This window comes from Arachis ipaensis, chromosome B03 (genome assembly GCF_000816755.2).
Source record: "Arachis ipaensis cultivar K30076 chromosome B03, Araip1.1, whole genome shotgun sequence".
In the NCBI taxonomy this organism is placed as follows: domain Eukaryota; kingdom Viridiplantae; phylum Streptophyta; class Magnoliopsida; order Fabales; family Fabaceae; genus Arachis; species Arachis ipaensis.
Window position 1 is genome coordinate 1,945,109 of NC_029787.2, and position 12,421 is coordinate 1,957,529.

At 34.8% G+C, this 12,421-nt stretch overlaps 1 protein-coding gene across 1 annotated transcript in view; it reads right to left on the bottom strand.

Moving 5' to 3' along the window:
• The window catches only part of LOC107632398 (callose synthase 10), a 31,378-nt gene that overhangs the window by 5,648 nt on the left and 13,309 nt on the right, over window positions 1–12,421 (bottom strand). The window contains exons 22-37 of the mRNA XM_021120117.1: window positions 12,170–12,197; window positions 11,826–11,923; window positions 9,070–9,151; window positions 8,462–8,625; window positions 7,282–7,402; window positions 5,762–5,856; window positions 5,574–5,664; window positions 5,341–5,501; window positions 5,135–5,244; window positions 4,202–4,336; window positions 3,992–4,060; window positions 3,727–3,898; window positions 2,928–3,042; window positions 2,125–2,244; window positions 1,411–1,526; window positions 1,227–1,310 (exon numbers count right to left, since the gene is read on the bottom strand). Of these exons, the coding sequence (XP_020975776.1) occupies window positions 1,227–1,310; window positions 1,411–1,526; window positions 2,125–2,244; window positions 2,928–3,042; window positions 3,727–3,898; window positions 3,992–4,060; window positions 4,202–4,336; window positions 5,135–5,244; window positions 5,341–5,501; window positions 5,574–5,664; window positions 5,762–5,856; window positions 7,282–7,402; window positions 8,462–8,625; window positions 9,070–9,151; window positions 11,826–11,923; window positions 12,170–12,197 (1,761 nt within the window). The remainder of the gene's footprint in view (window positions 1–1,226; window positions 1,311–1,410; window positions 1,527–2,124; window positions 2,245–2,927; window positions 3,043–3,726; window positions 3,899–3,991; window positions 4,061–4,201; window positions 4,337–5,134; window positions 5,245–5,340; window positions 5,502–5,573; window positions 5,665–5,761; window positions 5,857–7,281; window positions 7,403–8,461; window positions 8,626–9,069; window positions 9,152–11,825; window positions 11,924–12,169; window positions 12,198–12,421) is intronic.

Sequence of the window (12,421 nt, forward strand, 5' to 3'; positions counted from 1 at the left end):
ATAATACAAGATTGATGCAAAAGGGTTCCCCTATAAAAAAAGGTTTGAGGGGTTTCATTAGCCATCCAAGAGCCTCCATAACATCTAGATTCTAAATATATTTGACTAAAATAATTAATTATATAAAAATATAACTAAGAAATATAGAAATAAACAATTGATTATTACTAACAAGTGTGAAAATGTAAAAGTAACTAATAGCCACTCTCATTTCCTTTTCTTGCTATACTCCCAAACAGCAAAGCCAAACCTCCTAAACACTCTCCTTCCTCTCGCTTTCTTTTCCTTCTTAAGTCTTAACTCCCAAATTAACATGGCCAACCAAAACTGTAACTATTTAGGCACATAAAAAATGAAATGGGTTGTCAAGTGGGCCCTAAAAGACAAATTTAAATTTTTGGTTCTTTATCATCATTCACATAACTGGGTCAAAATGGAAATATTTAATGGAAGGATCTAACTTTTTTTTGTTTCATTTCTTTCCATTTTGCAAAATAAGATGAGGAAAAAAGATCAGGATTCTTATGTAGTATTTCAAAAGGAGTAACTTTAGACAAACCCATTTGGAAGTCCAAAGCTGCCTCTAAAGTCAAATAGTTCATATGGACACTTGTGCTTAACAGGATTAACACCAATGACTTGCTGCAGGTTTGAAGGCCACATAGCTGTCTTGCATTGCCCAATAGCTGTTTTCTGATGGAACAATTTGTTTAGCATCTTCCATGAATGTTGGGTGTGCCCTGTAACCCTTGTTGACTAGGTTTGTTGGGTTTGGTAGTAGAAAAGAGGAAAAATTTTTGTGGCAATGTGCAATTTTTGCCACTATTTGGAAAATTTGATTGGACAATAGTGCACGCACCATCAATGACAGATTTTCTGACAAACGTGTTTTATGGGAGAGAATTATATGCCTAGCATCTGGTTAGTGTAATGCTCTGATCTTTACAAGGGACTTTTCCTCTTGGCCATGTTGAGAGGTTGGAAAGTTATGATTTATAGATAAATATTTTGTTTTTTGCTTTTGCTTTTGTATTGGGCTCCCTTATCAGTTATCCCCTAATTTGTATTATCCTTCTCCCCGTCTTAATGAAATTCTTCTTTTATCAATTTTTTTTTTCTAAAGAAGTAAATGCATCAAATTTTGAAGCATATAAGGAGACTAGAGTAAGAATAATAGACAAACATTGAAAGTAACTAAGATAATAAGCAAAACAAAAACAACTTACTTCAGAGGAGTAGCTAAAACACGCTGGCCTAAGGTTACAAAACTAGTTTCTTGATTTGACATGAACCAAGCCAAGGATGAAACACTGCACCAGAGTAAAATGTGATAAATTTGAGTTATTGAGAGCAGAGAAAACACAATCGTGTCAATTTGTTGATCAAATTTCTACTAAAATCAAGACAAACCTTCCAGTAAAAACATGCTCCCGCACACCAAGAATAGTTGGAGGGCGAAGGCCATGATTCGCATGAAATTCCTCAAGGAGGTTCCTCATTTTCATTGCTTCCTCAAGATAATTGTCCTGTCCAACAGAAGAATTCAAGTTAATTTATATAAACTTTCTTCAGCCAAACATTCACTCTCACACATGGTGGACAGGGTCCAAAACACCAAAAACTGGGAATTTAGACACTGAAGAACAACGGATCATATAAAAGTGCAAGATTGGTAGGCACGCAAAAGATACAAAAATCATTGCATGTAAAAGTTAGGGGTGAAGTTTATATAACAGCATGAAACTCGGCTAAATGCATAGGGCTATACATAATCACATGTCTCCCATTTGATGAATAATTCTTACAAGCATACAGCATCAGCACAATACAAGGTCAACAACACATGTCAGGACACAGACAAATGAACATGCATCATCATGTTAGGAATAAGTAAATTTCACATATAAGTAAAAGGCAACAATCTCAAAGCGGCTAAAAAACAACTTTTGTATGAAATAAACTTAAAGTGGAAGATACAGTAAAAGACAATTTCATTAGTCGATGGTTGTTGGCATATAATGAATCAAAATCTGGTTCAAGTTCAGCACTTCCATTCAACAAAAATAACTAGACCCTATATAATACTATGAAAGAACCAATAACCGATTGTGGCAATGTCGTCACCTGATTCATGTCAATAGTTTGAACAGCATCACCGCGAGTGAAAATTATAGCATGGTTTTGGTTTTCGGGCTTTCCTTCACCTAGCTTTGGATCCCCGGGAAGTTTGATAGAATATATCTCCTACAGAACAGAAGAAAATTCAGAAACCATCAAGACAGACTTTAATTTAAGAAAAACAAACACAATAAAACAAGGAACATGATGTCCTAAAAGGATAAAACCATATAGGTTATAAGCTGTCAGAGCTCAGAACGAAGATTTCAATTTATTTTTTATATAAAGAGAAATTTATCAATGGGAAACAAAAAGAGTGTAAAAATAAAAGAAAACCCATCTTCAGGAGAAAAAATGAAAAGGAATTATGCAAGTCCTTCAAACAGTGATACTTATCCAAAGCATGATGTGCTGTCATCATATCTTTTAAAGAAATATATCTAAAAAGACCATCAGCAGAAAATTGTGGCTTGGTAAGAAATTACAAATATAGCCTACCCTTATCAACCACAATGAGAAGACTTAATCATCTTCAATGCACAATAGCAGTCATCAGTAACATCACTCTGTTAATCTTGAGTTGGATGAAACATGATAAGATTTAGAATATTGTCCAAGGCAACGGTAAAAAGAAGCAAAAATGTCAAACATGTTTGACCGATATATTCATACCAATTCACTTCACATTAAGAAAAAGGCAATTCATAAACATCAAAAGCCATTGAAATACAAATAACATGTTTTAAGCACTTCTACACATTAAGGCAAACTGTTGGTAGAAAAATAACTTCTTTAGAAGCTTAATCCACCTGATCTTTTCCATTTATATCAGCTTTAACAAGCTTTGAATAAAACACTTTTGTTGTCTTTCCCTCAGTTGTACTTTCATCAGCATGGATAAAAGCAACTCGCAGTGCCTCATTCCTGAAAGAAAACACAGAAAGCCTTTATTTTTATGCAGATAAAACATTGAAATAATAGTTTAAAAAGAAATTCATCTGTAGTTATGTACAGAGTCTTCACCACTAAGAAAAGGTATAACAACATAAAACATTTGTGACCGAAAATTCTCCTGAAGACATCAGAGTCAGGAATATCTCCTAAAATAGACCACCACCGAGATTAACCAAACAAAATAATGACTTACCCACTCCAATGTGATCTCTACCACATCTAATAATACAAAAAAAAATAATCCTAGGATTAGTTTCGTATCACTAATATTCAATTATCATTTCCTTATTTGATTAGGAATAGGGTTTTCCAATTATTATAAAAACGATTAGTTTCTTGCCCTCTTGTAACATACCACAACATAGTCATATCATATCACTATTTTTATCTTATCTTATAGCCTTTCTCTTATCTCTTTGTCCTTACATATCCAAAATCCATAATCTAAACAACACAAATACACTAAAAGAAACTAAGTCAACCACTAAGTAATAACATAAAAGCCCTCAAAGTTTAAAAGAGGAGTCATGCCTCACTATCACAACTACTACACTACTTTACCTACATGTGTCTACATAAATTTCATTACCTTATATAGTCATAATCTTAGCATGAAAATAGCACGTGAGAAGATGTAAGGATTCAATTCCATACCTCTGTAATAGCAAAGCAATATCAGCAGCTTCTGGTGCCTTTCGCTGTTTCTGTTGTCCATATATTTGGCATGATACAACATAAGTAAACTTCAAATCAGCTTGTGCTCGTGATTCACGTGACAGTTCATATCCTTGACTTGTGATGAAGCTATTTGGAGAATAATTGTCCACTAATAACACAACAGATGTTAGCAACTACTTGCATGATGCATCACTAGAGAGGATAAAAAAAAATTGCAACAGGATTGTTCTCGTATAGTTACCTCCTAGTGATCTGCTCTCCAGAAAGCTCTGCAACATTAATGCTCTTCTATAATACATCATTCCACGAACTGCAAACCAAAGGGGTAGGTGATTGTAGAAAAGAGGTCGGGTTTAAGTAAGAAATATTACTATAAAAAATGTATTTCCTAGTCCCCACAACTAATTTCCAAGAACAAATGAGGAAAAAAGATAAATGGAACACTTGTAACCTGTCCTAGCTAGAGTCTGCCCACGATAAGATGCCCAGAAACGGAGCTCCAAAGTGTCACTGCTATTTTTTTGAAGTTCATCATCTCCAGTGGATGCTCCCCGACCAATTCTTTCAAGAAAGTTATCCCACTCATCTGCAATTGAAAAAGTTTTCAAAAACAATTCTAAATCCACTAAGGACAACAACCAAGTCAAATAAATAAATAAATAAAACCAATTTAAAAATGGGGTACAGCCTAAACCCTAGTCCTTCAATCGCAAATAATGCTTTATTTCAATACCAACTATCTATAAGATTCTCTCTATTTTGTTGCTTTGCTCAATTCTCTTATGCATTTATTTATATGATGCCATTGTGTCCTATTATAAAGACCCATCAATTTTTTACAACTAACTATTCTATAATCCTTCATCAAATCTACTCCCCTTAGTGGGGCTTCAACAAGCATCTTCTCATGTTGCAAAACTTTGGGCAAGATTGGACCATTCCCCAAGTGCTACTCTACTTTTTCTCTAATAATTTCCCATAATTTTTTCTATGTGATGGACCTAAAGGTCACAGGTTCTAGCCAGAAGCACCCACTGATGTGATTACGAGGTTAGGCTGCCTACATTACACCTGCGGCCTTTCCCGGACTCTGCATTAATGTGGGATGCTTGTGCACCAGGCTCCCCTTTTTTTCTCTGGACACAAGATACTTAAAATTTAGTATCATCACTCACCTCAAACCTCTAATGTATAATAAGGCATCCCCAAGTAAACTTACAGTACTTGATAGACACTCAAAAGATAAATTATTTTTCCACTACATGTCAACCTTCCAAACAAAGTGTTAAAACAGATAGCCATAATATGTGCAAACCAAATATGAGTTGAACAGAAAACATGTGTTATCCTTTGCTTTTGGGGAGAGTGTGCCTAAAGACATTACCTGGAAATATCTTTTGAAGGTAGAAAAGAATAGATATCCCATCTTCATTCTCCTTTTGCAATTCGGAAGTACTGTATAGCACAGTTTCACTATAGTATGGGGTGAAAACACTACAACCAGCCAGACAAAAAAAAGAAGAATGTTAATAATGTGGTATAAAAGAATAAAAACTCTGCAGCCAATAATCTGTATAGCTATGTACATACCAGAATGGCAACGTTTCACTAACAGGCTTTGCTGAAGGCATCTTCATAAATAAAGAATTTGTGAAAAACTGTAATCTTCTTCTGGCTTCAAGATTCTTTGGAACATTAGCTGCAGAGTCCTTTACGGTAAGAAGGAGATGCAACCTCTTCACCAGCTCTTTCTGCAACAAGTGCATAAACATATTGCTAGATATGAACTATCAACAGAATTTGTGAAAATATAAGGTACTTACAATTTCTGGATCATCAGGCCATCGTATCCTAGAAAAAAGGCGTCCCTCATCTCTAGCTCTAGCTACAATATTCCAAGTATCCAGAGCCTCCCTGAAAAATTATAACATGAATATTGCAAATTATGTGAAATGAAGAAACCAGTCTTCTTCTCAAAACATAAAGAAATCATACTAATGCAACCGTATACCTTAAATCTGAAGAAACCAGGTCATGAGTAACAACATCATAGACTTCATACACAGCCTTAGCAGCACCTTTTGCAAGTTCCGGGTCATTTCGAATCTGATAAAGAAATCATTTCACATAATTACACACAAAATATACCAATCACCAATATATAGTAGGATGGGAGATAGAGACATAACCCAAGAGATATTTCCCTCGGTTCCACAATTCAGGTGTTTACGTTTTCACTATATATATATATATAGAGAGAGAGAGAGAGAGAGAGAGAGAGAGAGATTTGTCTGACTTATAATTGTGATTGATTAACTTCTCACTTCTCAATGTTCTGATTCATCAGTTTATATACAATCTAAGGTTAGCTTGTGAGGGAAGCTACAACAAGGGATAATTCAGAGGATTCACTAGTAAGTTAGTAACAAGGGATGTAGTAGCTGGCAGAGGCGGTTAGCCGGTTAGATTAGTCCTAGTACTTCCTTTCTAGTTTAGAGCAGCTGAGAGCTTCCCTAACTTATTCAATTACAAGTTACATTTCTAGGTCCCAAATCAAGTTAACAGAGGTGAAAACAGCACTTGATAAGAATGTCAGCTTGTCCAAACACAGTAAAATTGTGCGAGTAAAAAATGCTAACAAATTCTTGGTTCTTCTCTTATAAAAATTATCTGGTCCAAGACACCAAAAGAAGGATCCTCATCAAGCTTTATGCCATAAAATACAAGAAGATTCATTATTTGTTTGACGCAATAACCATAAGGAAATCCTAGTAAAAAAATTTGCAAAAATTCAACAAATGTGTTTGTTTACCCAATATGAAAAATACTACTGTGTAACAATGTCTATGCAATTGACCAATTATTTTTTCAAAAATTAATAGATAAAATTATAATAAGTTGATGATATATGGCCCATTTGGTTAAGATTATTTGAAAAGAACATTTTGATAAAAAGATGCAGAAGCAAAAAACTATTTCAGGTTTCAATGCAAATGTGAAAGTCCATTTCTCTCAAAATCATTGACAAATTTAGCAGTAATTGTTCTAATTTTTCATGCCACACTTCATCTCTCCGCTGCTGCTTTTTGCTTACAACCATCAGCAAAAGAAACAAACCCCACACTTGCTTATAAAAAAAAAATGCAGAAAATCTTACAATTTTACACTGCAATTATTTTTCCATAAAATGAAACAAAAAAATCAATGTAATGTCTATAAAGCCACATTTGATAACTTGAACAAGATACAAGTAGTGTTATAGAGAGACACAAAAAGGTTTTTGAAACTAAATAGAAGTACATTAATGTGTCTTGGCCATCTGTGCACAAATTTTGTCCTTCAAAATGTGAAGAAGAAGAAGATGATGATATAAATTTTGTCTTTCAATAACTGTATTTGTATTCTATCTCAGCTACCAAGTACAATTTAATCTCCCAAAGTCACATCCAAAGGTACTCATAATGGAGAAAATATAATATGCTATATAACTGTAAAACACTAAATAAGGGACCACAAAAATAAAAGAATTACCAGGAGTCCAGTTAATGCTGTAAATCTTGATAAAGCAAGTGGTAGCTTCTTCAGAGACAAGGTTATAACAAGTGAACCTTCTGATATACTGGCATTGATCTCACGAAATATTCTTTCGACCCTGTCAAAGAGAATATTTAGAAAGAATATGTCTGAATCAAACAAAAAAGTATCACTAACTGGTGCAGCAACTAGGAAGCTATAAATTGTCATTTGGAATTTTTTTCCCCTCAAAACAGTTACAATGTTCCAGTAAATCCATAAAAAACCAGGTATCAGAAAATGACACATAACAAGAAAAATGCTAGCCAGGAAAATATGTTAAGATATGTATACCACCATTAGTCAGAGATATAACAAAACCCATTCATGCAATTCACATAATAGTTTGAACTTTGGTAAAAGTTGACTCTTGATATATACTACATGACTACTATAATAAAAAAGGCAAAGCATTATAACATCTCATTTGGGCACAATTTTTTTCCCAGTTGTATCCTTACTACAATATATCTCCAAATTAATACCCACTAATCCTATCCCATATAGCCCTACATTCAATAGCAGTTATTTATTTTTGTAACTTTTAACTCATTCTCACTTCCCAAAATCGCTAGCAGTATTCTAACCAAATACACACACACATACACACACACAAAATAAAGCCTCTTTCGCTTGTACATCAAAAAGGTAAAACACAATAGATCTGTGCATATAAAGGCTTGAACCAACATTCTCCTTACAAATTATGAAAAACAGGGTCATGGACTCATGCTTCAAAGCCCAAAGTGCTCTAGCCTAACAGTGGCTGTCACAGAAAAATAATAGATATTCATTTACTATCTCCTAACAAAATGAACATTGGAGAGAGTGCCTGACAGAGAAATAGCCAAAAGACTTGTATGTAAGAAGCACTTGAGTTACATTCAAAATATATCATCGAATACCATTGAAAGGTGCATGTTCAGCACAGTAAAATTTTATTCCCTTCAACTTCACAATGTATACCCAAATATATTTTCAAGTTTAGAAAACTCTTTGAGGAATTAAAACATCAAATTTAAACTCCCACCACATGGAACTTCCCTTTGTACACAGATAACCGAATGTGTCACTCAAAAATGTAATGTAATGTAAAAGCAAATGAAACACCGAAAAGCAGTGAAACGTAAATTCATACCAAAGTCTTCCTTCATGATCAACTATTATTGAATACAAAATTTTTTCAATGCTGTAATAGCACTCCTGCACTGCATAAGCCATATATTCATCCTTACATATCCTGCCCCACAGATCTGTCTGTGTATCTTTGCAATCCAAAGCCAAATCAATCGCCATCAGGATCTGAACAAAATATATTAGTTAAAAGCGCCCCACTACGTGGCCAACAATTTTTTGGTTAACTTGTAGCCGGCTCTCACATGATTGCTTAAAAAATAAGTGAAAGAAAAACAAAAACAAGAACAAAGTAAATTACATATTAACTAAAATAAGTTTGTTAGTAACATGTTGGTTAAAAAAACATCGGTCATCTAGACTATCCCTTTCTGGTTTCTGTGTATGCAAAATAAAACTAGTTCATGAGTGCATGATTCAAACATGTCTGTATACAAAAGCTTGACAAACTTGAGTGCAGCCGTATAAAAATACAGTATTGTCTAAGTATTGGCAAAAATAGCTTGCCTCCTAAAATTTCTATAGTTAAAATTAAGAATTGGAACCCTAACAAATACAGAATGCCTATCAGAATCCTGTTCTAAATCATTCATATTGCATATCAAGTTCTACCTTACTGCTTAGAAGAAACAAAGGCCATTGAACTAATCTCAGACTTCCAGTGTTGCTAGGAATAGAAAGTAGGTCCATTTCCCTGTAACAATTGACATTAAACAGATAAGCAACCTATAAAAATGCACCACGGGTGTCATAAAAAATTGAAACCAAGAAGCAAGGCAAAGAATAATGCTTTTATTACCATTTGTGCCTAAACAAAAATATTGTAAACAAGAGAAAAAGAAACAACAATGATGAGAAGGATGAATTTCCCTAAAGAAGAAAAACAAAGCCCTATCCACTAGGTGCGGTCGACTATATAGATCAAATGACATCATTGTGCATTGTCATATATCATGTCTGCAACAAAGTCATTTATACTTAAATCTCTCTTGTCTACCTTATTCAAAATCCTTTTAGTTCCTCATCTCCTCCTAACCACTAGTCTATTTTCTATGTGTTCAGCCCTCCTGAATGGATTCTAACTCGATCTTCTCCTGACATGGCCATATATCCAAACAGCTTGAGACAAGACTCCACAATCTTTCTAACACTAGGCGCTCCGACTTTGTCTCTCAAGTCCCCATTCCTTATTGTATATTGGTATATGACCACCCATCCATCTTCTTCTTCTCCAAAACTCTCCATAAGACCTGCATTGGTAACCTATCATAGGCCTTTTTGAAGCCAATGAAGACCAAATACAAATCCTTCTTGTTGCTCTGGTACCCCTACTTAATTATCCTTAGCAAATATATGACCTCCATAGTAGATCTACCCAACATAAAACCAAATTGATTCTTTGAAAACTAGTCTTTTGTCTCAACCACCTCTCTATCACCCTCTCCCATAACTTCAAGATGACTCATGAGCTTGATTCCTATGTAGTTTCTACAATTTTGTAAATCTCCCTAGTTTTCGTAGATAGGAACTAAGGGTGTTCTTCCTCCATTCGTTTGATTCAAGAGCTTGGTCAACCAATAGACGCCTCTTTCTTTCCTAACTCGTTCCAAACTTCAATAAGTATATTGTCTGGACCTACTGCTCTACCATTCTTTATCCGTTATATAGCCTCCTCATCTCCATACTCTCGAATTCTTCGGTAGTAGTTAAAGTTTTGGTCCTCGTGTTATGTGTGGATGTTGTGTGTGGTCTACCCAATCAAGAAAGAGTCTCATGTCCCCCATTAAAGAATTTGTGGAAGTGGTTCTTCCATCTCTCACTAATGCTTTCATTTGTGAGCAAAACCATACCCTCTTAGTCATTTATGCACATAACTTAGTCCAAATCACTTGTCTTTCTTTCACGGCCCTATGCTATCTTGTAAATGTCTTTTTCCTCTTCTTTTGTACTCAAAGACTATTAAAGATTCTCTTATGCTCTCGTTTAGCACCATTTTGTCTCGTTTTTGGTTGTCTTACACTATTCCCATTTTTTTTTTTTGCATTCCAACACAAAGGCCACTCTTTATAGGAGTCTATTATTACTTTCACCTTCTCTTACCTACTTGTGTGCCACCAACACGATTCTTTATCTTTTGATCCGATACCTCTTGTTTCTCCAAAGGTTTCTTTATTACTTTTCCAATTACTCATGCCATCTCACCCCACATCTCCTTTGCATTTCCATCACACCTTGATTTTTCTTCTGCCCAACTTTGGAAGTCTCTTTCCTTCTCATATTTCATCTACCACCACCTGATCTTTGGTTTCTTTTCTTGATAATATCTCATCATTCGCTGGACTCAATGACTCATAACAAGCCCTTATGGTACGATTTTCTTAGTAAGAAGAAATTGAATTCAGAACATGTCACCCCACTCTTATACGATGTTTGTGTCACTTCTTAAAGCAAGTGTTTGGTATAGAAACTTGAAAGTTGAAGAGTCTAAGATGATTTCTACCGTGTGTTACTCCAAAACCATGGCCCACATGGATCCCTTCGTATTTGTTCTCATCCTTCCCAGCAAGCCTATTTAAATGTCTTCCTAAGAAAATCTTATCTCCCACCAGGATGTCATGGACTAAATCTTCTAAATCTTCTCAAAATTTTGCCTTGATCGAAACTGACTTGCAGGAAAAAAATGCTTACCAGATAAAAAGCATCTCTTTTACCACCAATTTTAGTGCAATGATGCAATCCCCACCCTTTTAGCGCCTAACACGACCTTCTTCCACTATTTATCAATGATAATGTCTATCATATTCCTATTTTTCACCCTTCCTCTATTAGCAAAGTTTAAATCCTGAGGTCTCTTAACTTCTTTGCCTCCGCCCCCACCAACTTGGTTTCTTGTGACATAATGCTAATCTTTCTCCTTGTCATATTGTCCACGACTTCAATTGATTTCTCTGTAAGTATGTCTACATTCCATGTCCCAAATCGCAGCTTATCACTCCCTTTGCCTATGTGAAGTAGCTTATCTAGCATTGGAGTTATTCCGAATTTGATCCATGGCCTTGTGATTCAACAAAGTCATACCATTGTTGTCAGAGGTCTAATATATCCCTCCTCTTTTCTCTTGGCTTCACTGGCCACGTAAAAATTATGCAATAAACTCAATATAGGAAAAGTTTCCCCAAAAACTGAAACAGAGCTTGCAAGTTTCATCACATAAGCATTTGCTATTGTTGTTAAGCCATAGTCTCCTTTGACTCTCACAATAGAAGAAAAATGAGAACAAAATTGATTGAGAGGGACCATTGCAAAGTCTCTCTACACAAGGGCTTACTATGCATGCATTGCAAAGCAACATATTTCATGTAACTAACCTATTGCTAATAAAATCTTCCTCACGCAAGCTTATAATTATCTCATTCCAAACAGGAGCAAACATAGCAGCATTCAATTTGTTTGTATCCTGAGAATCCTGCAAGAAATACAGGTACAACAATAAGATAAACATCATTATTAACTTAAGCCAGTATGTAGAACAACTAAAATCTTAAATTATACGCTACCAAAGAAACCCCAATACCCTCCAAGACCATAATAACTACAACATTTTATACTGAAGAGGCTCTCAAAAAGGTAGTTAACACTGAATAAAAGAACTAGTTATTGAAGGCATCCATATTTGAACCAATCCCTCCCTTAACAAAGGGGAAAAGATCACCTGGGATGATTGTCCACTGATGGGCAACCTGAAAAAATAAATAAATAAAAATAAAATTATGTAGAAGAAATTTTACTAAAAAACAGCAACACAATTAAAAGCAAAGAAGCTAATAACCAGCCTCAGCAAAGACCAATGATGGAAACAAACAAATTTACAGAAGGAGTGCCTACAGTGAACAGTGGAAAAAATTTTTAAAAAAAAAAAAGAAAGAAAAGAAAAAGGAGAAACAAAAATCAAATTCACCTGCCA